This window comes from Barbus barbus, assembly GCF_936440315.1.
Source record: "Barbus barbus genome assembly, chromosome: 29".
Classification (NCBI taxonomy): Eukaryota; Metazoa; Chordata; class Actinopteri; order Cypriniformes; family Cyprinidae; genus Barbus; species Barbus barbus.
In genome coordinates, this window is record NC_136757.1 from 25,824,769 (window position 1) to 25,851,478 (window position 26,710).

The 26,710-nt window shown below is 36.4% G+C and overlaps 1 protein-coding gene across 1 annotated transcript in view; it reads right to left on the minus strand.

The window, feature by feature from the left end:
- LOC306849129 (metabotropic glutamate receptor 6-like) overlaps nt 1–25,992 on the minus strand; it is a gene marked incomplete at its 5' end in the record, with an annotated part of 29,358 nt that extends 3,366 nt beyond the window's left edge. The window contains 10 exons of the mRNA XM_079383973.1: nt 4,343–4,588; nt 7,618–7,929; nt 10,852–11,475; nt 15,000–15,139; nt 18,064–18,264; nt 18,430–18,570; nt 19,067–19,221; nt 23,021–23,156; nt 23,440–23,656; nt 25,912–25,992. Of these exons, the coding sequence (XP_079240099.1) occupies nt 4,346–4,588; nt 7,618–7,929; nt 10,852–11,475; nt 15,000–15,139; nt 18,064–18,264; nt 18,430–18,570; nt 19,067–19,221; nt 23,021–23,156; nt 23,440–23,656; nt 25,912–25,992 (2,250 nt within the window). The 3' untranslated portion in view covers nt 4,343–4,345. The remainder of the gene's footprint in view (nt 1–4,342; nt 4,589–7,617; nt 7,930–10,851; nt 11,476–14,999; nt 15,140–18,063; nt 18,265–18,429; nt 18,571–19,066; nt 19,222–23,020; nt 23,157–23,439; nt 23,657–25,911) is intronic.
- Nucleotides 25,993–26,710: the final 718 nt, after the last annotated feature.

Below are 26,710 nucleotides of genomic sequence, written 5' to 3' on the forward strand. Positions count from 1 at the left end.
AATTAATGAACAAATGATGGATGGATGGATGCATGGATGGATGGATAGATAGATATGAGCACAAAAGGTCAAGCAACAACTAAAATGTTGTATGACAAAGTGAAAGCGAAATGGCTTCTGGACATGAAAAGTGTGACTTGCTGACATGTTGTTTATCTCTCTTAACAACTTCCTCTTCTGAGCAACACCCACGAATGACAGATCGGGAGAGAAAACAAGATGTGCCATCAGATCTAGTGTGTCTCCTCTGAATAGATCCGTGCTGTTTTTATATCACGCTGCTGAATGCTCCTTTGACAAAAACACACACTTGAATGCTTCTTGTGGTGGATGTGGGTGTTTTTCCTTTATTACTCAAGTCCTGAAGGGTTTCGGCCATATTTCCCATGAATGCAGTATTTTCTAGTGAAGGCAAATACAGTCTTCTCACGGTTGCATCAATAGACCGCAGTTATAATAGGCATTTTTGATAGCAGTATGGGAATACTATCAAAATTGTGCTTCAGGCAGATGACGTACAACGTATAAGTGATTCACTATTATACCATTCTTTGCAATCGTAGTAGGATAACAGTGGCAAGGATAAACTATATTTTAAAAGTTTGCCAATGCAAAACTCACTATCACAGTGCTGGAGTGTTATTGGTGGCTGTCACAGCGTTGCTATATGGTTGCTAAAGTGCTTTTTATAGGGCTTTCTGGTTGATTGCTAGGTTGTTTCTGACTGGCCATGCAAGTCACAATCCCACAAGCCCACAATCAAGTGCCTATGATATTATAGCCTCTAAATATGCTTCACATCTCTTCTTAAATGCATGGAAGACGATGGGATTTATTTGTCCATTTTATCATTGATTAAGCATCCTTTATGCTCATAATTTGGTGTGGGACAAGGTACATGCAAAAGTTTAATGCTTAAGGCTAGAGGTTTGTTCAAAACTTCAGGTAAACATATTTAATATAATATCACCATACTTTCCCAGTTGATTGATTACATTAAAAATCGCAAATTACATGTGTTCTGAAATGTTGTTTACATATGCAGATGAAGCATTATCTGTTTAAATATGCACCAATTTGCATACATTTCTAAAATGGAAATCTGAACAATAAATTAGATTAGCTAAATTGTTTCAAATTAGAGTTAGCGGCTTTCACAGAAGAGATTTTGGATATCTCTTTTTATCACTCGATAAATCAGAAAATGCTGTCAAGAACCAGAAAAAAATACATCTTCACCATGTTTTTAGGGATAAAATGTTGTAGAAAAACCAGAGAAAATGATGTATGAACATAGAACCCCTTTGTAAAAAACTTCAGTGCTATGCTGAAGTGGAGAAAATTTCATTTGGAGAAAACAGCTTTAAAGATATGTATTCTAATTGCAATTTACAGACAAATAGATAAATTGCAATAAAATAAACACTTAAAAGTGTATTTTGTATGTTTTCTTTCCACTAGTCTAACCAACACCTTATGAAACACAAAACAGCCCAAAATTTAAAAACTGACCAGTGCATAAAAAAAACGTCTGTTTTGTGGGACTTGTTCAGTATAAAAACTGGTAACAAACAGTTTATGGAAACTACTTTAACGTAATCACAAAAACAACAGGAGACACAAGAGACTCTATGTGTCTATACAATGAGGGCAGATGCCTTTTTGTCCGGAGTGATTTACCCTGTACTGACATGAGAAACTGTCTGTCTGCAGTAGCCGGGGGTAAAATCCCTTGTTTAAGGGCAAGTGTGAGAGCATGCTAACTCTCCTCTTCAGGGGTGAACGCAGCTAACAGCACACAGATCACTGCTTATGACTGTCAATCAACTGTCAAGATGATGATTTGTGCTAGCGTTTGTTTCTGGAAAGCACCATATGGTGCTTTGCGGTCAGTGAAGTTACAAATCTGCTCTTGTGCTGCAAAAGAAATAGCATTATATCTAAGCAGCTTTAAAAATGCAAATGGTATCTAATATTAGCACTCTGTGAAGCTGCATGTATATAGTCTAATATGATTACAATAGATACCCTATATAGTTAAAAGATTTGGAGTCAGTGCAATTATTATTATTGTTTTTTTTAAGGAAATTAATATTTTTATTCAGCAAGGACGCATTAAATTGATCAAATGTGATCGTAAAGACATTTATAATATTAGAAAAGATTTCTATTTCAAATAAATGCTGTTATATTGAACTTTCTATTCATCAGATATTGCTAAAAAAGATGTTTCCACAAATAATAGAATAACGGCTGCTGGAAATTCAGCTTTGCATCACAGGAATAAATTACATTTTAAAATATATTACAATGGAAAACAATTATTTTAAATTTTAATAATATTTCACAATATTATTATTTTTTACTGTATTTTTGATCAAATAAATGCAGCCTTGGTGAGCAGAAAAAAAAAGCATATATGTAAAAGAAACAAAGAAAGGTCACCGGGGCTAGTTGTCACAAGGCAAAATTATATTAGCTCTATATCTCAGTACCTACAAGGGGAGAGAAGAGGATAACTGCACTAAAAATATATAACAGAATCATTTTGCATTTGTTTTATTAATAAATACATTAATAAAGTACATAAAATAATCATATTCAATGCACTTCTATATCCACATGCTTTACATAATTAATTTTCTGCTTCCAGTTTCTTCACTTGTGCTCCCAAATATTGTTGCAACGCAGAGAAATATCCATATCAACAAGCATCATTTCAAGAATTTTGTGCAGGCTTAGTGATTTTTTGCTTCCAAAAGCTCAGTTATATGGAAGTAATGAGATGTGCTGCTTCAAACTGCATGTGTTGAGGAAGCAAATGTGTGCTGCAGAGATAGAGAACAAGTGGAAAATAAACCCAAAAGCATTTAACTGCAATTTAAAAGAGGAAGAGAGAGAGGGAGATGTTATGGATATCAAAATGTGAGGGGGCACTCAATACAACTCACGTAAAAGGATTCAGGGCACCTTAAATATTGAATTTAAAGCATCGAGTTCCCTAACAATCCCATCTTGGAAGCTTTGAGGACAGTTTATTGCAATTAAATATATTACGGAGCAGTATTTCTCAGCAGATCCCCTGCTATCAGTCATTCGAGGGCATAAAAGTTCACAAGAGCAAGTTACTGCAGGACATTTTCTCTTTTCAGCAAATATGACTTCACAGCAGAAACTAAACACAGCATAAAACACAATGGGTGTTGTGGGTAGTTGCCAGGGCTTTGCTATTACTAAAGTGTTCTGAATGTTTTAGTGCATTGTTATGCAATTTATTGGTTGTTATGGTCGCTATATGGCTGCTAGTGTGATCAGGCAAGTCGCTACTATATTGTAGTCTCTAGAAATGGCTTGGGTCTCTCTTTCAATAGACTTTAGTGAGGTGAGACAGTGATAGACAGAGATAGTGAATTTAACACGGATGAAAACGAGGCTCTGAAGGATGGCCATAACAATGGTAAACACTGTAGAAAGGTCCCATATTGTATCATTTTCACAGCTTACAATTTTCAAAACTGTTTTTGTCCACTAAAAAGTCAAGTTCAGAAAGTTGTTTCGACAGCTGAACAACAGTACACTCCGTTGAACACACTGTACTTCTAGCCCTTACAGCCTTGTTTTCATTTCTGTCAACATTCAATATGGTATTCTGACTAAACTCTTTTTTTTTCCCTCGGTAATTTGTCATCTGATAAAATAATCTGAATCTGATCTGACAACTGAAAAAAACAAAAACAAAAACCCATAAATATTAGATGGAAAACTTCAGTTTATTTCAGTTAGTTGCCACGTTTCTAATTTTTGTTTAGTTTGATAAAACAAAAGTGCTAAAATTACTAACTAGAGATAAATTCAATTAAAGCTAAAAACTAACAGTGAATTAAAAAATTAATTAATTAAAAACTTGTTGTAATAAAAAAAAAAGGTTCTCCAATTCAGGGTTATTCTCATTAACGAAAACGAATATTATTAAAACATTTTTGTTAATTAAATAAAATATAAAAAATAGCTTTTTCTAAGCAACTTTTCTCATTTTTGTTTAGTTTAAGTTGAAGCACTAAAGTAACCAACTGGGAATAAAATAAATACAAAATTAAAACTAAACTGGAACCTAAATTTAAAAAACTGATTAAAAAGGACATTCAAAAATGGCTAAAAACTATAATAGTATATAAAAAGTACTGAAATAACACTGTTCTTATAGTGTCAATCGTATAACCTTTTTAGCTCTGATTGGAGGCTTTATTTTTAAAAGTGTGATTCTGACGGGTTGATTTATTTGTAGCATTCTTCCAGACTTTAATGGTGTCTCAGGAGATTCAGAACAGAGAGTGGCTGTTACCTGCTACTGCATCCTGTCTGGCTCGATCTTGGTCTCTCCGTTCTGCTTGTCATTGATGGATTTCTGCGAGAGGCGTGAGGACATGGTGGCGGCTTGAACCACAGCCTTGAAGCTGCGCTTGCGCTTCTGCACGTTCTGCTCCGGGTGGAAGATGATGACGTAGAATTTCGGTATGTAGAGCATCCCCAGAGACACCGAGGCACTCAGACTCATGGACACAGTCAGTGTTGTCGTCTGGATGAACATCTGCATCAAACACAGGAAATGAAAGGTCAAGAGATGCAGGTCAAAGGACCATCAGAATCAGTTCAGATCACAGGATACGTTATATATAATTGATCATTACAAAGTTTTCATTTGTTAACATCAATTAACTACTTTAGTTAGCATGAACTAACAATGGAAAATACTTATTAATCTTAGTTCATATTAATTTCACCATTGACTATACATTACTAAAATCCAAAATTTTATCTGTTAATATTATAAATGGAGAATTAAATGTTTATTAATATAAAAAAATTATAAATAATAAATATGATAAATATTATTGAATGGACCTGAGCTAACATGAACTAACAATGAACAATTGTACTTTTATTAATTAAAGTTAATAAAAAAAGTATAAATGCCATAACAAATGTATTGCATTAATTAATGTTAAGTAATTTTTAAATTATATTTTATAATCATTAATCATAATTATTATATATTACTGTTCAACAGTTTGGTGTCTTTTGGTCTCTTATGCTCACCAAAACTGCATTTATTTGATCAGAAATACAGAAAAAAATGTAATATTGTGAAAGATTATGACATTTTACAATAACAGTGTTCTATTTGGATAGATTTTAAAATCTAATTTATTCCAGTGATGCAAAGCTGAATTTTCAGCACCATTACTCCAGTATTCAGTGTCACATGATCCCTCAGAAATCATTTTTCTCATTTCTTATTATCATTGTTGAAAACAGTTGAGCTGCTTACATTTCTTTTCAAGATTTTTTGGTGAATAGAATGTTTACAATTATTTGAAATAGAAACCGTAACATTACAAATGACTTTACTGTCATTCATTGCCTCCTTGCTGAAAAAAAGTATTTATTTCAATCAGAAAAAATCTTACTGACCCCAAACCTTTGAAAAGTAGCGCATTAATGGCATCCACATTCATTTTATAGCTCTTACTTTGTGTCAACTATCATTTTGTTTTCCTAAAACGAACAGAAGAAACATCAAATGTGACGCTTAAATAAAACACCTCCTAAAGCCTCCTGAGCAACCTTTTAGCAATAAAATCCTCCTTTGGACAGGCCGTGGCTTGCATCAAAATAAATATTCACAATGTTCATCATATGTGGCTGCCAAGCCAAATAAAAGAGCACCTGCCCACCCAAGAGTGCTCACCAGGAAACGGCACATACAGTATTAGCGCGGCACGTCAGTGGGAAGCTACCTGGCTCGTTTAATCTATGCAGCAATAACTAATGCTCTAATTCCTAATTCCCGCTGACGAGGCTTCTGGCTTTATTAAGATGCGTAGACATTGTCTTTCAGGCTCCAAAACACTCCCGTTATCAACCTCCTCCCACAGTCAAACCCCCGGTACCTCATTGGTGGGCGGAAGAGCCTTTGTCTCTGTGTCATGGTGTGTCTTTGGGAGATAAAGGGGCGAAATGAAATGTTGTTTTTTTTCTCATCTCATCCCTTTCCATGTCTGCCATATCAAAGGCCTCTTCAAAAACGAAACTTGGACTTGTTATCGTGAGCCTGGCAGGTTGTTGCTTACTTCAATGCCTTTATATTGAAATGACTTCATTTCACATAATTTTCTACTTAACGGTGACTAAGCTCCGCTCTTTTGTTGATGGATTGGAGCAGAACTGTGAGAGCACATTGTGGTGGAAATACGGGAAGTTGTTTCATAGAAAGATGGTGTTGTATTGCTATATATTGTGTTTTGAAGATGTGTAGTATTGCTCTCTGTCTTATGGTGAATGTATGAGAAAAGCATTAATAACTTCTCACTGTAAGAGAATACGGCTTTCATTACAGTTTCTTATACAGGAACAGTAACATAGAAACAGCTAGCAACACCTGCAGGTAATGATGAAAATACTTCCATTAAACTTCCATAGTTTGCAACAGATTTTGCTTCCACAAAGTGATATTTTTGAGTAAAAAAGGATGTTAAATGAGGGAAAAAGAGTGGGATAGTGGAGAAATTAATAATAAAGCATTAAAAAGGTATTTTTGCTGTGATGCCATAGAAGAATCATTTGAGGTTCCCCAAAGAACTTTTTTTAGTGTGATAAACATTTTTAAAAAATTAAGAACCTTTTCCCACTATAAAGATATATATATATATTTATTTATTTTTAGTATATATACAAATATATATAATAAACATTAAAATGTTTTAAAGGATGTCTCTTATTCTCTCCAATAACTTAATATTATGAAATAGCATTGGAATAAAAAACAATATATATATATTTTTTTGTGTGTATATAAATACATATATACACACACACACATGTTTTTGTGTACATAATATATATGTGTGTACTGTGTATATTTGTTATGTATAATACACACACATGCATGCATATATTTAAGAAAAATATGTTTATATATTAAATATATTTATATATAATATTAATTATATGAATATAAATATATAGATGTAAATACATGTAAATATTTTCAAAATATATACTGCATGTGTGTGTCATAATAAATATACACAGTACACACACATATATTATATAAACAAAAACCTTTATTTTGGATGCAATTAATCGCGATTAATCTTTTCCCAGCACTAATATATGTGAATATATACTATATATATTACTATATATATATTTGAATATATTTCAAATTGTAATTTTCAGCAATAGTTATTATTGTTGAAAATAATGTTTTTTTTTTACGTAAACTGTGAGACATTGTTTTTATCAGGATTCTTTAATGAATAGAACTTCAAAAGAACAGCATTTATTTGAAATAGAAATCCTCTGTAATATAAAATATGTCTTTACTGTCACTTTTCAATTGAATGCATCTTGCTGAATGAAATTAATAATTTCTTTCAAACAAAAATCTTACTTTTGCGCATTTTGGATGTATAAAAAAAAGAGACAGTCCTCCAAACAAAAAAAGAAAATCATACAGGATTGGATTGACATGATGCAAGTTAATGCTTTGCATTTTTGGGTGAACTACTTGTTTATCAGCACTAGCAATGAATCCCGTTATAACACACTTCTCACCTTCTCAGTGGACTGTGCTGTGCCAAAGAAAATAGGCACGAAGGCCAGCCAGACGATGCAGGTGGTGTACATGGTGAAGCCGATGGGTTTAGCTTCATTGAAGGTCTCAGGAACACCTCGGCTTTTGACCGCATACACAGTGCATGTGACCATCAGCACGATACTGTAGCTCAGGCAACAGATGAGTGACAAATCAGACATGTCACACTTCAGGATGCCACGTGCCAACTCTGGATTGGGCGGCCGCTGCTCCTCGTAGTCCACAGTGGTGTGTGGCGGCATCACACCAAACCAGATGAAAACACCCACAACCTGCGGAGAGACGGGAGGAAGAAAAAGCTGATCATTAACGGCAAGACTGAGTCAGTCAGAAGGGCAGACTCATTTTGTCAAGAGCTGCTGTTTGATTGATGTAGAATAAAGTGTAAAAGAAGCTGTGTTTTAGCCAGTCTACAGCAGACAAGTCTTTGCACAAGATTACTGAGATTAAAATAGGCCTGCTATCAGCCTGATTGCTCTTAATGATGGGTTTTAAAGTGCTTTTTTAAAACACACAAAAGAAACTATAAGATCCTTTCTTCGCTTTGTAATAACGTGACCAGATTTCTGAAACGAAAAAAGGGGATATGTCTAGTTCAGCTGAAATATAGCACTTAAGTTTCCAAAGTTTTTTATTCTGAATTAACACGTTTTGTGTATTTTGACCATGATAAATGTAGATTGTCAGGAAAAAAAATACAATGCACCCTTTATAATATGCTGTTACATTACGGTTTGGGGTCAATCATTTTTTAAAGAAATAAATACTTTAATTCAGTAAGGATGCGTTAAATTGCTCAAAAGTTTAAATAATACATTTAAAATCTTACAAAAGATTTCTATTTCAAATTAATTCTTTCTATTCATAAAAAAAAAAAAATGTATCACGGTTTTCACAAAAATATGAAGCAGCACAACAATTATACAGAAGTAATGATGCTGAAAATTCAGCTTTGCATCACAGGAATAAATTACATTTCAAAATATATTCAGACAGAAAACAGTTATTTGTAATTGTAATAATATTTCACAATATTACAGTTTTTACTGTATTTTTGATCAAATAAATATATAGCCTTGGGCAGCATTAAATAAAAAATTAACTTTATTACCTCAAATTTTTGAACGGTAGTGTAAAAACTGTAAAAACATTTTGTATTGGGTGTTCAAAATTGGGTGTTCATAGAGTGTGTATTTTCATTTAGAAAATATGTTCCTAGGTCAACAACATATGTGTTATTTATATTATCTTATATTAAGACCATGTATCTTAGGGCTACTACATCACAAACTGTGCTCAAGATTGTAATCAAATCTTATGAACTCATATATTTCCCATCTAATTCAGACAGACAGCTACATACATGAAAGTACAGTCTTAATTTTCTGAATTGACTTCTGTCTAGTGACTTATTTACTCCTTTATCTAAAACTGAAATTGAAATGACAAATTCTATGTGAAAAAATAACGTTTCTAAAACTATAATGTCCAAAATCTAGCATACACGTTACTATTCTACATTTTAAACACCAAAGAAATCAAGGACATTTCAAATGGGACGTCTGCTCACAGTAAATCTTAATATAAGTGTGCAGTATCACCATTTAGAGGTGTGATTTAGAGAGCGTGCTTTGCACCTGTTCTCAATGGGAACATTCCGACTAGGACATGACTCATCCCGATTGAAGGTGCTCATCAGGTAACGCGTAAAACTTTCTGAGACACTTCTACGGCTGGGAGGAGAAGAGAACAGCAGCCGGGTGGCCGGCGTGTTGCCGGGGAGACAGATGCTGCTGTCAGAATCGCTCGGCGGAGTTCCGTTCTCCACTCAGCATCGGTGACACATCTGCCAACATGCGCTGGAGGAGGTGCCGAGAAATGTCCTGCTGTCAATCATTCTCCCGCAAACGTCCTGTTAATCTCGTCTCCCCCACGCCTCTGCCGGTGAGTCATGCGCATAATTCTGGGGCTAAGCTCCAACTACAAAAGCCTCTAAAATATTCTTTTGTAAAAGTTCAAATCAGCAGTTTTTAATCGCCGGAGAGGTGTTTATCAGCATACACGATGTGTATCGACAGCAGTGGGGCTTTCTTGTCACCTGTAAATCATTTTTCGCCTTCATTGATGTTGAATCTGTTGCTTTTGCACATTAGCGTGTTTGGCACGTTTGATGGCCAAGCAGAATGAAGCCCAGGCACTCAACATGATGAGGTCTGCAGGCAGCTTATCAGCTTCGGCAGAGTGTACAAACACAGGAGAATCTGCTTGACTGGGAAACAGCTATTGACAAAACCTCACAATTCATCCATAGAGGCATGTTGAGAATGGAACAACAGCACAGGGGCTTTAGTTTCCATAACCAGTGGCTCTGTGGCGCTCATAGACCTGTGTTTGGCTGGAGGGAGACAGACTTGTACGTTTCATTGAAGATCTGGACTTGCTAAGGTGCCTGTGAAGTCTGTGCGATGTGCAGCAGAGTTTTCTTTATTAATTCAGTTAATTAATGTTTTATTCAATAATTCAATCGTTTGGCCTTGCATCGCTCATCGAAGCTGCCACGGCACTTTTTAATAGGTGGTTTTCTCGAGCAGCAAATCAACATATTAGAATGATTTCTGAAGGATCATGTGATATGATTATTATTATGATATTATTCATTATGATTGTTTTTTAAGGAAATTAATATTTTTTATTCAGCAAGCACGCATTAAATTGATCAAATGTGATTGTAAAGACATTTATAATATTAGAAAAGATTTCTATTTCAAATAAATGCTGTTATATTGAACTTTCTATTCATCAGATATTGCTAAAAAAAATCCACAAATAATGGAATAATGTCTGCTGAAAATTCAGCTATGCATCACAGGAATAAATTACATTTTAAAATATATAAAAACAGAAAACAGTTATTTGAAATTGTAATAATATTTCACAATATAACTGTTTTTAATGTATTTTTGATCAAATAAATGCAGCTTTGGCATACATAAGAGACTTTAGACCACCCCCAAACTTTTGAAATACTTAATAATAATAATAATAATAATAAAAATATATTCTGTTTTCCAACCAGCCCAACAGAGTAACCAATTCCATGAGATTTGGGATTTATAGGATATGGGTTGCACCCTGCAGGAAGCAATACAGCAATTATCACCAATTGGCTTCAAGCTTTAACTTCACACGCTCACCTGTACTGAGATCAGTATGAAGGTGATCATAAGTTGCGATGTGGGGCTGATGAATTTTGGCGGCGTGACAGACTTCTTGCCCTGCTCGAAGATGCGGTAGATCCGGTTGGTCTTTGTAAGCATGGCCGAGTACGTAATGCACATGCCCAGCCCCAGCAGCAGCCTGCGGAAAGCGCACACCACTGTCCCCGGCTCAGCGATCATCAGGAAGGTGATGAGGTAGATGAGGAAGATTCCCGTCAGGAGCACGTAGCTAAGCTCACGGCCCGCGGCCCTCACGATGGGGGTATCGTTGAAGCGGATGAAGGTGATGATGACGGACAGGGTGGCCAGGATGCCAAGAATGGCCAGGAACAGAGGGATCATGGCCCAGGGTGAATACCACTCCAGCTTGATGATGGGAGTTGGGCGGCAGGCCGTGCGGTTGGGGGTCGGCCGCATGTCGAAAGGGCACATCTCGCAGTTGAACTCGTCAGCTTGGAACTGATAGCCATCACAGAGCTCACAGTGCCAGCAGCACGGGACACCCTTCACCATCTTCTTCCTCTCACCCGAGCGGCATGGAAAACTGCAAACCGAGTCCGGAATCTGACGGGATCCACCGGTCCACTGCATCTCTTCCACCTGATGAAATATGGAGAATATTTACAAACAATTCAATTAGAAAACAGAAAAGAAAGTCACCTGTTGAACCAAAGAGGTCATACTTTTAAAGGGGTCATCGGATGCAAAATTCACTTTACAAGTTGTTTGAACATAAATGTGTGTTGGAAGTGTGTGTACACATCCATCCTATAATGATAAAAATCCACCCAGTGTTTTTTTAAAAATCCCTATTTTAAAATCCTCTTTCTAAAATCAGGCTGTTCTGAGAGCCCTGTCAGAATGACGTAGGTCTGTACAAACCGCTCCAACGATAGTTTATTGACAAGGCTGTCTTACCTTAGGCCCGCCCTGAGTGAGCTGAGAGCTGTCTGCCTCCGATGCAGGGGAAGACAAGGTGTCTCAGATTAAGGGATTGAGGCGTTTTGTTGTTGGATGTAATAATGAATATAGCAGTCGTCATTTACTCCCGACATCTGAGCCGCTGAAGACGCAGAGGATTAACGTTACTTTCACTTTGAAGGGAATGCACTGATCCCGGATCTACTTAAATGCATCTATGTTTGCGCGAATCATTCGTGATCCAGCTTCATCTACAGAAGAAGTGAGTATAAGGGATTTTATGAATCTTTGCAAATCGCCTTTCCTAATAATTTGCTAGTTAGCCAGTTTCGCGGCTGAAGTTTAGTATGCTCCATAGACATATATACCTAGATGCCTCATTATCGACTGTTTTTATGGGTCGCGATACGTAAGCCATCCGCCATTTTTGGAACGGTCTGCGAATCTTTGAGCGCATTGACTGTGTGCATCTACAACAGCAAGTTATACTCTTGTATATCTTTGACTATTCATTGATTATTATGGTGAATGCGAGATGGATGACGCGTCAACGTATCTGGAGCGGTCGAATAGGAAATCTACACATATCTATGGTCTGCTCGTCACTCCACAGAAGAGAGGGGTGGAGTCAGCAGAGCTCACAAGCATTTAAAGCAACATCGACTATGACAGCGTGCTGAAAACAGAGCTGATTTTGACAGTGTAAAGAAGGTTTTTACACTTGAGAAATTTTAACCAAAGTATGTTATTGACTTTTCATTAAGACCCTAAAGAATCATATCAACTTGTGTAAAATGGGCATCCGATGACTCCTTTAAGTTCAAGATATGTTTTGGAACACCAAAAAGTTTTGGCTTTGTAAGATTTTGTAATTTTTTTTTATATAAGTCTCTTATGCTCACCAAGGCTGCATTTATTGGATTAAAAATACAGTAATATTGTGAAATATTATTACAATTTAAAATAACAGTTTTCTATTTGAATACGTTTTAAAATACTATTTATTTCTGCGATGGTAAAACTGAATTTTCAGCATCATAACTCCTGTCTTTAGTGTCATGTGATCCGTCAGAAATCATTCTAATATGCAGATTTGCTGCTCAAGAAACATATCTACTTATTATCAGTGTTGAATTCAGTTGTACTGCTTAATATTCTGTTGGAAACTGATAAAAAAAATCAGAATTCTTTGATAAATAGATAATTCAAATAAAACAACATTTATGTCAAATAGAAATCTTTTGTAACTTTATAAATGTCTTTACTGTCACTTTTAATTATTTTAATGCATCCTTGCTAAATAAAATATTAATTTCTTTAACAAAAAAAATGTACTGCCCCCAAACTTTTTAACAGTAGTGTCATTTAAAAATATATATATATTTTTTAATGGTTTTAATTTACATTTTTTTTTATGTATTTGTAAAGTTTTATTATATATATATTTTTTTTAACAATTATAACAAAAATTCAAGTTATAATAGATGGTTGTCTTGTTTAGCATATTTAGAGCTATTAATTTTTTAGAGCTATTAAATACTTTACCGAGTATTGAAAAGTGGGGAAAAAAATATTTTTTTATGAGTCTTCAGACTCTTATGTACAGGTGCATCTCAATAAATTAGAATGTCGTGAAAAAGTTCTTTTTTTTTTGTTAGTTATTTTGAAAAAGTTAAACTTTCATATATTTTAGATTCATTGCATGTAAAGTAAAACATTTCAAAAGTTTTTTGTTTTAATTTTGATGATTAGAGCTTACAGCTCATGAAAGTCAAAAATCTGTATCTCAAAATATTAGAATATTTACATTTGAGTTTCAATTAATGACCATCCCTACAGTATAAATTTAGAGTATCTCTTGTTCTTTGAAACCACAATAATGGAGAAGACTGCTGACTTGGCAATGATCCAGAGGACGAACATTGACGCCCTCCACAAAGAGTGTAAGTCACAGAGGGTCATTACTGAAAGGAGTGGCTGTTTACAGAGTGCTGTATCAAAGCATATTAAATGCAAAGTTGACTGGAAGGAAGAATTTGGGTAGGAAAAGGTGCACAAGCAACAGGGATGACTGCAAGCTTGAGAATACTGTCAAGCAAAGCTGATTCAAACACTTGGGAGAACTTCACAAGGAGTGGACTGAAGCTGGAGTCAGTGCATCAAGAGTCACCACGCTCAGACGTCTTCAGGAAAAGGGCTACCAAGCCACTTCTGAACCAGAGACAACATCAGAAGCATCTTACCTGGGCTGTGGAGAAAAAGATCTGGACTGTTGCTTAGTGGTCCAAAGTCCTCTTTTCAGATGAAAGTAAATTTTGCATTTCATTTGGAAATCAAGGTCCCAGAGTCTGCAGGAAGGGTGGAGAGGCACAGAATCCATGTTGCTTGAAGTCCAGTGGGAAGTTTCCACAGTCAGTGATGATTTGGGCTGCCATGTCATCTGCTGGTGTTGGTCCACTGTGTTTTCTGAAGTCCACAGTCAACGCAGCCATCTACCAGGAAATTTTAGAGCACTTCATGCTTCCTTCTGCTGACAAGCTTTATGGAGATGCTGATTTCATTTTCCAACAGGACTTGGCACCTGCCCACACTGCCAAAGGTACCAAAAGCTGGTTCAATGACCATGGTGTTACTGTGTTTGATTGGCCAGCAAACTCGCCTGACCTGAACCCCATAGAGAATTGTCAAGAGGAAGATGAGAGATACCAGACCCAACAATGCAGATGACCTGAAGGCCACTATCAAAGCAACCTGGGCTTCCATACCACCTCAGCAGTGCCACAAACTGATCAACTCCATGCAACGCCGAATTGAGGCAGTAATTAAAGCAAAAGGAGCCCCTACCATGTATTGAGTACATATACAGTAAATGAACATACTTTCCAGAAGGCCAACAATTCACTAAAAATATTTTTTTTATTGGTTTTATGAAGTATTCTAATTTGTTGAGATAGTGAATTGGTGGGTTTTTGTTAAATGTGAGCCTAAATCATCACAATTAAAGGAACCAAAGACTTAAACTACTTCAGTCTCTGTGCATTGAATTTATTTAATACACGAGTTTCACAATTTGAGTTGAATTACTGAAATAAATTAACTTTTCCACGACATTCTAATTTATTGAGATGCACCTGCATATCTCGCACATTTTATTAGATCCTTCACATGTGAATATAATTAATGTACAATTGAAGTCAATTTACGTCCAGTCGCAGGTTATTGGTCCACTGGCCGATGACTCTGTATCCTGGATTGCTGGTATTGGTCATCTGGTACTGAAAGATGTCATAGCGTCCAGGAGCATCACCGTTTTCATTAAACAGAACAGCAGTGCCGGCGCTACCTATAAATCACAGTGGAAACAGGATTTATATAGTGCTATCATACAATATATCATACTATATTTGGGGGAAGTCGTGGCCTAATGGTTAGAGAGTCGGACTCGTAATCGAAAGGTTGCGAGTTCGAGTCCCCGGCCGGCAGGAATTGAAGGTGGGGGGAGTGAATGTCCAGCGCTCTCTCCACCCTCAATACCACGACTGAGGTGCCCTTGAGCAAGGCACCGAACCCCCAACTGCTCCCCGGGCGCCGCAGCATGGCTGCCCACTGCTCCGTGTGTGTGTGTGTGTGTGTGTGTGTGTGTGTGTGTGTGTGTGTGTGTGTGTGTGTGTGTGTGTGTGTGTGTGTGTGTGTGTGTGTGTGTGTGTGTGTGTGTGTGTGTGTGTGTGTGTGTGTGTGTGTGTGTGTGTGTGTGTGTGTGTGTTTTGTTCACTACTCACTGCTGTGTGTGTGCACTTGGATGGGTTAAACGCAGAGCACCAATTTCGAGTATGGGTCACCATACTTGACAATACGTCACGACTTTACTTTACTTTTTACAACAAGAAACATCATTCATGTCATTATTTTCCAAAAACAAAACAAAAAAACCCCGGTTTGACCTGTTTTTATTTTAGATGAAGTTACCTACCAAAAACCACAAAACCATTCTGATTTCTTATCTTTGAAGAAATACATACAGATGTGATAGTAACTTATAGCTGAGAACATCAGCTCTTCAGATGAGCGCAATCACAGCCAGATATATCATAAAGAGACGTCAGGTTCCAGCAACACTGATCTCCTCCTCTTCCTGTCACTCCGTCTTCTCCACTGAGACTCTGAACATCTTCACTTCGCTCTACAGCCATCTGTCATATAGATGCTCCATTCATGCATACTTTATCCTGCTGCATGTCATTACAGGCAGTGATATCTGTTTTAGTCCTTGATTAGATTTGAATGGGAAACGAATGCACTACAGACAAACATTCGGCTGTTTCCCTGTGATTGGAAGTGCTTTGAATATGTGTATTTAGTTCAGTCATTAGATCCCTTCCTCCAATTCAGCAAGAGCACATCATTGAACCACTGATATCCTGCTTCTGTTAGCCCTGGATGGATAAGGATTTGTGTTCTCCTTGTTTGTTCTTTGCTGTATAGGAGGAAGACAGCTTTATTTGAAATTCTGGGGTGGAAAAAGGACTTATTTTTCTTCTTTGCAAAAATGCATAGTGCTTGTTCAGCCAATTCCCTCCAGGCGAGCTTTCACCAAATGTTTGCAAGATGACAGTCACTCTTGAGGAAGTGATTTAATGGGAATTCCTTCATGGACAGATTCACAACGCCAGAGCAAAGTTAGATTTACTTGCCAGAACTTTGCCATTTTCTTTTCTTTCTTTTTTTAAATCATACTACACTGAACTACGAGGCCACAATGGTACTGTGAAGAACTAACTATAAATGTGACCCTGGACCATAGAATCAGTCATAAGGGTAAATTTTTCAAAATTGAGATTTATACAAACTGAATAAATAAGCTTTCCATTGATGTATGGTTTGTTATGATAGGACAATATTTGGCCGAGATACAACTATTTGAATATCTGGAATCTGAGGGTGCAAAAAAATCAAATACTGAGAAAATCACCTTTAAAGTTGTCCAAATTAAGTTCTTAGCAATGCATATTACTAATCAAAAATTAAGTTTTGATATATTTACAGTAGGAAATTTACAAAATATCTTCACAGAACATGATCTTTACTTAATATCCTAATGATTTTTGGCATAAAAAAAAATATTTTGACCCATTCAATGTATTTTTGGCTATTGCTACGAATATACCAGTGTGACATATGACTGGTTTTGTGGTCCAGGGTCACATATAAACACCACATTAAAAGACATTCACAACCCTTTTAATGTCACTACTGTAACACATTTCAACATTAAATCGAATAGTCTGCAAATAATTTTGTAGGACGGGACTTGATTTTATCAGTCAGGATTTGATTGGACCATGAAAAATAACTATGATATTAGTGGTTAATAGAAAATACATTTTAGAGGTGGAGAAATTAATTTAGAAAAAAGTTTTTTTTTTCTTTAGAATAATATATGCACTTGTGAATTGAACAGAGTTTCTATAATATATCATATTTAATGTATAACATTTTAATAAAAATACTTGTATTCAGCATTAAATGATGCATTCAACTGATTTGAAGTGAGAGTAAATACCTTTATAATGTTACAAAAGATTTCTATTTCAAATAAATGCTGTTCTTTTAAATCAAATGTAAATAAAATGTAAGAATATAACATTTTAAATATATTTTTATATTAAAACATAAAACATTTCAACTGTTAATAATAAATAAATAAATAAAAAGTATAATGTAACACTAATTTAAAATTACATTTTACATTTTCATATTAAAATACAAAACAGTTACTGTAAATTGCAATTATGTTTCATTTCAGTGATATTCAGCAAAATAGCAATTTAAACTTCATTAACAATTTAAACAGCATTAACCTGCTGTACACTTGAATTAAATAGAAAAGAGCTCACCGTTTCCATATTTACATTAACATTTATTCCTTTAGCAGACACTTTTATCCAAAATACTTACCAATAAGGAATACAAAACACAATTCTTTCTAACTTTCTCCATAATAACTAAAGTCATACGGGTTTGGAACGACATAGCAATGAGTACATGATAACAGAATTTTAATTTGTTGATTAAAAGTCAAATATTCAAGGGCAGACTCATGTCAATATGCATGACACTCGTGCTCAATCCAAATGAGCCAGTAAGGCAAAACTCTTTATGGGGTTTAGTTTAGACCTTTGAACATCTTTGGCATCCAGCCTAATGGCATTTCTGATGCCAGTCAGGTCTCATCTTCAGTGATTCTGATTTAGTGTGATGTCGACTCACCATTGAAGTTGACGGCGTGGATGTAGCTAAGCAGCAAACGTCCCTCCACTGGGTCCATCTTATCACAAATGCCCGTGGCTCCCGGGCACAAATCCTGGTGCATGTTGTGCAAAGCATGAGCCATAGCGTAAACCGCATCAATTACAAACTGAACCTTGCCCTCTTGCTCATAATGAGAATCACGACTGATCCGTTCTTCTCCTGGAAGAGAGAGAGAAAGGGTAAAATGAACAAAGTGAGACAGCAATATGATGAATGAAAAGAGTTAGAGAAGGAGAAAGATAAGTAGGACATTAAAGAGCTTTTAAGGTCAGCAGTCATTGCTCCAAACATCAGTTAACTTAAACGGCTATCTGGAGCTCTCACCTGTGCATTTCTTCTTTTCTGGGTCGATTTTGATACCTGGACGTGTCAGTTTGCACCTGAAGTCATCCTCCCAGAATTCAGCAAACCAGATATTCCTGCGGTTGTTCTCCAGGTATCTAGTGGTGAAGTACTGGTCAAATCCTGATTAAAAAGCAGAAAAATTACCAATTTTATCTTTATAGTGGAATCGATTGTAAAAAAAAAAAAAAAAAAACACAGTATGAATTAGAAGTTGCAAGCAACTTTACTACCATTTCTGAGTAAAACAGCCATCGAGCATGAAAGAAATGTAGGATGGGACTTAATTTTATTTGTTGATTGTTGATTGGATAGTGAAAAGTGAGGGTGGCAGATTCACTCAACCATTTTTAGTTCCCCAAAGAACCTTTCAGTGAACAGATTTTTCATAGTGTGAAGAACATTTTAATAATATAATGAACTTTTTCTCACTATAAAGAAATTTTTTGCAATAGAGAGGTTCTAATAAAAATTTATTATAAAAAATAAACCAATGAATTTCAATCAAATCAAATGAAATTTCAATTAATTAATTTTCAATGATTCAATGAAATCAGTACAATCGCTGACATGCATTTATTTCATACCGACTTAAAGGATATATATGTATATTTCAAACCTTCAATAGATGCTCTTTTGGGCAGAATGGTTACTGCACCCTCAGCCACTTCCTCCTGGTCCAGGATGGGAGAGCTCTTGGCACCCCAGCTGTCCGATCCCACAAACTTGAATTGACCGGTCAAATTGGACTTGCTTGCAGCCTCCAGGACCTGCCTGGAAAAGAAAGAGCACAACTAAACTATTATACTAAACCAAAGTCACTCTAAATAATATCACAGGGGACACAATACATATCTCTTGCAATTATGGAGCATTTTAATATTTTGAACAGTAATTTGATCCGTTCAGTAATTGCCATTCATGTCTTTACACTCACGTACTGTAGCACTTTAGATCAATTCATAACAAAGAGAGAAAGAAAGCAATAGAACGGGTGTCAAACAAACCACTGACAACACCTGTAATTTAGTTTTGTGTCTAAAAAAGCACCTCAGGCATTAGATTAACGGCATATTTGGCTTTAACAAACTGTTTCAAATGAAGAATGTTAACAGTTTTCAAATGAAAATAAAGTAAATGGAGTTCACTTCAATACTGTTACCAAAAAAAATAGTAAAACGTGGGAAATGTAAAAAATGTTAACAACCCATTGTACTTCTGTTATGTATATGAAATCATAGAGTCATTTGTTTCAGTAGTTTTTGTCAATATAGACTTTTTAAACAAGTCTATATCTTGTTTAAATAGTGCTGACATATCACACAATTATAATAAAAAAATACAAATTACAAAATTAATCTATTTTAATACAGTTGTAATATTTTCCCATTTATTTAGATTTTTTATTTATGCATTTTTACATGACACTTGCATAACTGGAGCATGACCAATTCTGAATATTTTTGCCAGTGAGATGGGTGCATTCCTCTTTAATATCGGTCAATGACCAACTCTTAAATGATTACATTTGCATACAACTGCATGCATACTCAAACGTTAATATGGCATCCAATTGTATAAAAGTCTCTAAATAAAAGTACCTTCATGAAATTCAGATATCAAATTGTTATTTAGAGTGGCATTTAACCAAGTTATTATGAATTAAGCCATTCAGTTATACAGTTGCTTTCAGCATCGTTGACAATTCACGCAGTGTGAGCGACAGCTCGTGTTCACAGAGTGTTTTAATGAGGGGGAAACTTCATCTGCACAGACATTCCCGCCACATAAGCCTATCAAAAGGCATCAGCAATGAGCCATATGGATTAGAGACAGTGACACCCAAACGCAGAGTGGCAAACCGTCACTCGTGAGCATCAACGGCGATAGCAAAGTATTGTCTGAGTTTGTTTGGTACTTCTGAATTTGCAAAGTCAAACATGGAAAAAAGCAAAAGGACACGCAATGAGAAATACAGTGTCCTGAAATTTGTATCTGCTGTTATGTATGAAAAAAATGGTCATTTAAGCTCAAGCGATAAATTGATGAAGACAGCATATTTTGGATTTGACCATCGGCTATAGCACCTTCTTAGTTAACATTTCGCAGGCAGCTTTAGCACTTTCTGAGTTGTCCTAAGGGCAAACTTGAAATCATAGATGTGATACGTCACACTTTTCAGATGCACAATTATCATTTAAAATGAAAAAATATTCTGTCTTCCCTTGTTATTTCACTGGCAGGTAATCGAAAAGCCAGTGGAACAATAGAACATCTGTACATAAATATTACATTAACTAGAGATGTTAAATGTAAAAAAATAGTTCTTCAATCATGTTCCGGAGAATTAAAGGAATAGTTCACCCAAAAATTTTAATTTGCTGAAAAATTACTTACGCTCAGACCATCCAAGATGTAGATGAGTTTGTTTTTCATTGCAAAACGTAGCATTCCATCACTTGCTCACCAATGGATCCTCTGCAGTGAATGGGTGCCGTCAGAATGAGAGTCCAAACAGCTGATAAATACATCCCAATAATCCACAAGTAATCCACACCACTCCAGTCCATCAATTAAAATCTTGTGAAGTGTAAAGCTGCATGTTTGTAAGAAACAAATCTTCATTTTTAAGCTTCAGTGTAAAATACGAGTCCTCTGTCCATAATATTGCACTCTACAGTGAATAAGTCATCTCATCTGAATCAGGAGAGAAATATGCAAGCACCGTTAAGCACCAAGCACCGTTAACAAGCGAAAGCAGTGCAGTTCTAAATAAATATGTTGGTGGATTTTGATGTGAGAGGAAAACAGGAGATGGATTTTTTCAATGGAGGAATCGTTATAATGGATTATAGACTGGTTTGAAGTTCATACACCTCAGTTGTGGATTCGTTTCTTCAAAACATTCAGATTTCACTTCAGAAGGAGCTTATTTATGGACTGGAGTGGTGTGGATCGCTTGTGGATTATTGGGATGTTTTATCAGCAGTTTGGATTCTCGTTCTAACGGCACCCATTCACTGCAGGGAATCCATTAGTGAGCAAGTGATGTAATTTCTCAAACTTCCTCAAATTCTGTACATGTATAGCCAATTTTCATTTTTGGATGAACTATTCCTTTAATGAAGAACCTCTGTTTCAAAATATGGTTCTTTAAAAATAAAAAAAAGTTCTTTATGTTTCATAAAATAGGTTCTTCAGATTAGTGTATTGAGGTTGGGTTCTTTAAACCACCAATAAAAACATTCTTTGTGGAAATTAAAAAGGTTCTATTAAAACATCATCCGCTTCTACAGCCTTGATTTTTAATACCCAAAACATTTTCAAATGTAAATGAAAACTTTTCTGAAATGCAAGTTTGATTCCACATGTTACATTCAGAAACATGTTTGAATGCAATTCATAACAAGTCTAAGTACGGATTGTATTCTCAGTGTTGCCACATGGGGCAGTAAAGTGGGCATGACCATAAACTTTCTTATTCCATGGTCAGGTTTTTCTTTTGATTCAACTTCTGTCATAACAGTCTGACAGTTTGAAGAGAATCTCACCTGAAAAATAACACTTGACTGAATGGCACACACATTTGAAGAACACTCTATTGTCACCTACTGAGATTGGTTTTTGTTTGTGTATCAGGACCATGCATTTGCAATGTGTTTGCTAATCATGTAATTGCGTAGAGCATGTTTCTGGCCTAACGCTGCAGCCATTGTTCCCTTTTCAGGTTTGCTGGTCTGGAGCCAACTCCATTTACATGCAGGAGCATGTGTGATGCATTGCATATCAAAAGCGAAGTATCCCATATTGTCTTATCACTACATCAAAGGACCTTTGCTCTAATTAAACTTACTTTGCATTTAATATTTGGTTTTTACAAACCGTCTCTAAATGTCACAAATGCTTAGTTCAATCATATCAAATAATCCACATGTGCCCTTGTTACCAGTCAACCATTATCAAATCTGTGACAATATTAGTCTGCTGCATCGCGACAGATGGAACGAGCAGTTTGTTCCAGACAGAACCATTAAAAAAACTATGAAAAAGAGCCGTTACACTCCAATTATGCATCTGTTATAGATCAAATCTTCAGAGTCTAAATATAAAAATGCAACGTTGCTTGTAAACACTCATAAGTGAATATTTTGGGTTAAACACACCATAAAAGTGAACATGAAATCAAAATTGACACTCTCTGCCTAAGCACTCCTTTTCTTTAACACTCCTTAGGGTAAGCAAATCATGCATGCTATTTCAAGGGAAAAACATGTTTGTCTTCTTAATCTTTTATCAAAATCTGCCTCTGAGACAACTTTTTTTCAGCTGACATCAACGGTTTCTCTCATTTGTTAACGCCTTTCCTCCAACATCTTCCTCCAACTACTTTCTTAACATGCATTCATGGTCTAAAAGAAAAAATTAAATAAAATACTTTCTTAAGTAGTTTAAATGCACGTATTTGTCAATCAACAACATGCAGCAGATGCAGCTGATAGAATTAAAGCTGTTTTTAACCCAGAATGTTATAAGCTTGCTGATCAAACATACATTAAGCATATCCTTCACTTACTTGATGTCATCCTCATGGGCGAAGATGATGACTCCTCGAGCATTGGGGGTCTCCATTAGTCTCTTAATGATCTTGTCAAACTCTCCTGGTTTGGGCTCTCGTGGGATCTTCATGGACTGAGCGATGCACAGACCTCCTTTGTCACAGAGAGAGAGAGAGATGGACACCAATGCTGAAATTTTTCTCTCCTAAAATGTGACTCACTTTCTATTTATATTAATGACCGCCATGAATTTCTGGCAGCAGATGGGTACAAATGCATGCAGCTGTCTCTGTCATGCTCCTCTTTGGAACTTTTTGAAATATAGCATATTAATGGAAAGCCCAATCTGGATCATTCTATATGCTTCAGTGTGTCTTACATCCATGGACTACCAGCGAGCAGAATCCAAACCCTGATGACCGTACAGATACTGTACCTGCCTCTCGAGAGATCTGAATGAAGGCGTCTACTCCACTTTCACCATAGTTCCCCTCCGACGCTAATGTGGACACATAGTTCCAGCCCAGCGCCTTGACGATGTCCACCATAGCTTGGGCCTGGTAGGAGTCTGGAGGTACCACTCGAGAGAAGAAGTCGTAGCGGTTATGGTCGCTCAGCTCTGGTGCTGTGGAGGCGTAGCTGATCTGAGGGATCTGGAAGAAAAAGGAGAAGAGATACACATGCATTTTAAAAGCCATTTAGTCTGTTTGGCAACCATCTTGCTAACATTCCAGGAAAACTGTTTAACTGCAAGCAATCAATCAATCAATAAAAATTGAATTTATATCTTATAAAACTTGAAGCATATTCTATTTTTATGTAAATTCTATTTTGAAAATTAAAATAAATAGAATATGATTTAGACAAGATTCTATTTGTAGACATTTGGGGTAATAAAAAATGTTTTAAGGACTCTCTTATGCACACTATGGCTTCATGTATTTGATAAAAATATAGTAAAAACAGTAATATTGTTAAAATGGTAAATATAGTTATATGGTAAAATAACATTTCTATTTGAATATATTTTAAAATATAATTTATTCTTGTGATGCAAAGCTGAATTTTCAGCATCATTACTCCAGTCTTCAGTGTCACATAATCCTTTGGAATTCATTATAATACTATGATCTGCTGCTCAAAAAACAATCAATATTAAAAACAGCTGTGCTGCTTAATATTTTTGTGGAAATCATGCTACTTTGTTTGCCTTGATTCCTTGTTAAATTTTCAAATAAAGCATTTATTTGAAATATAAATCTTTTGCAACATTATAAATGTCACTTTTGATCAGTTTAATGCAATCTAATAAATAATCTAATAAAGTATTAATTTCTTAATTAATAAAATAATAAAAAACAAATGGTAGTACATATTTGCTGAATACATTTAATTAAATACATTTTAATTGATCTTGTTTTAAAGATGCTTAGATATTTTGCCTGGAAAACAAGATTTGGAACATTTTTAGTGTCTGAAATTTCCAGCTTACATTTGAAAAATTTATCAAATCACCACTAAAACGTTACGAAAACTTGATCATAAAGTTGCTCCATTGGCTCAAAAGAGTGTTAGCATGCTACTTAATACATTCACAGACCACTTAAGCTTTGACAACAAAATGTGGTAGTGAATTATGTGCGCTATTACATCATTTGTCTCTAGCAAATGCAGATGGCTGCCGTTGGTTTCATCGTGATTTGTCGCTCGGCTTCAAATACAGTTCACCCAGTGACTGATAAACCTAGATCGACTCCGGCTTTTTATAGCAGGAGAAGTGGAGCAGCGATCGTGTCTCGTCAGCTAATGCGCAGAAGGAAAGCGAGGTCTCGGCATGTGGGTGAGCAGTAGGGGCGTCCTTACAACAGGTAGATGGATGAACGAACGAACCATTTGACAGATTATCCTTTAGGATAAGAGAGGTTTTAGTCAAATTAAGTTAAGCACAGGAGGAGAGATACAGAGATCAGGAGGGGGGAGGCAAAGAATTAATTTAACACTGATTATGTATGGCGGCCCATGCCAATGAGACTTTAACCCAGTGTTTCACAATTCTGCACATTTCAGTGTCAAAAAACTCTGACACACCCAATTCAGGTCATTGAGCACTCCACTAATCAACTGATGAAATGAATCAGTTGTGTCAGATAACAGACCTTTATATAATTATTGTGATGGTACCATGGTACTGACTGGGTATTGACAGAGATTTCACGTTTCGATATTAATTAATTTGGAAATATTTCAGGTTCATGCCAATTTTTCTTAAGGAAAAATTATTGTGAAATATTGTAATTTGAATAAACTTCAATTTCCATTTTCTATGTTTTGTTGCTGTCACAGATATGCCAGGCTCTGTCACCAGCCAATCACAGCACACTCCCTCGCCTGAGTACTGATCACACGCACATGCACATCATTGAATCACTCATTAGCCATGCCATAAATACACACACCTCACAGCACTGCAGTGTCCGGTCTCGTTCATGCGAAGAGGACTGCCATAGATATCACAGCTCTATGCCTACTACTTACCTCCTTGTCTACTTACCTGCAGTGTTTCCTCCCGAGTGTGTTCTCCAGCGATCCCCAGTCAGTCTGCTCCTGTGTTCTGTCCCAGTCTGCCATCTTGGTGAGGTGTGTGTCCAGTTCGTGTTCCAAGTTTCTAGTCAAAAGAAGATACTCGAGTTAACACTTCTCCAGATTACCGAAGACCTCCAGGATCACCACTCACCTGTCTCACTCCTTGTTGCTCAGCTAGTTGTCAGTAAATACCTGTCAATTAATCCATCTCTCTGTCCGAGTCCTACTTCTGTAACAGAAGACCGGACCAACACCGACAGACAAACAGCATGAGCACTCCCGACCGCTTACAAGAGCTCGTGGATATACTCCGACGAGCTCTCACACCAGCACCACCGCCTGCACCTCCCATCACTTCCGTCGTCAGTTCCAGCAGTTCTTCCACTACCGTGATCTTTAGTCCCATGGCCAGGCCAGCGCCCTTCTCTTGTGTGGCGGAGGAGTGCAACGGATTTTTGTTGCAATGTTCCCTAGCTCTTGAAATGCAACCTCAATTGTACCCCAATGAAAAAGCAAAGATCGCTTTTATCATTTCTCTTCTGAAGGGAAAGGCGTTACAATGGGCAGAAACCATCTGGGCACAAGAAGGTACAGTCACTCAATCCCCACAAAATTTTGTACTTCACTTCCGAGAAGTCTTTGGCAAACCTGCGCACGACACTTCAGTAAGTGACAAATTATATAATTTACGTCAAGATACCATATCCATTAATGATTATGCCCTTCAGTTCCGCACCCTTGCAGCAGCCAGCGGATGGAATGAACGAGCCCTTTTAACTGCCTACCGTCAAGGGTTGGAGACCAGACTCCGCTTACAGCTTGCTGCCTACGATGATTCCCGTGGATTGGAAAGTCTCATCCAACATTCCATTCGATGTGCTACACGAATGATATCTTGTCTTGAACTAACTCCCATTTCAGGTTGCAATTCACTCCTCCGCCACCAAACAGGCCAGCACCCTCCAGAACCAGTCAACGAACCCATGCAAGTAGACCATTCACGACTGTCTAATCAGGAACGACAAAGAAGATTTGCTCTTGGTTTGTGTCTGTATTGTGGAGAGAAGGGGTATCTTCGAGCGGCATGCCCCGTACGACTCCCTCGTCTCTTGGTGAGTACCATT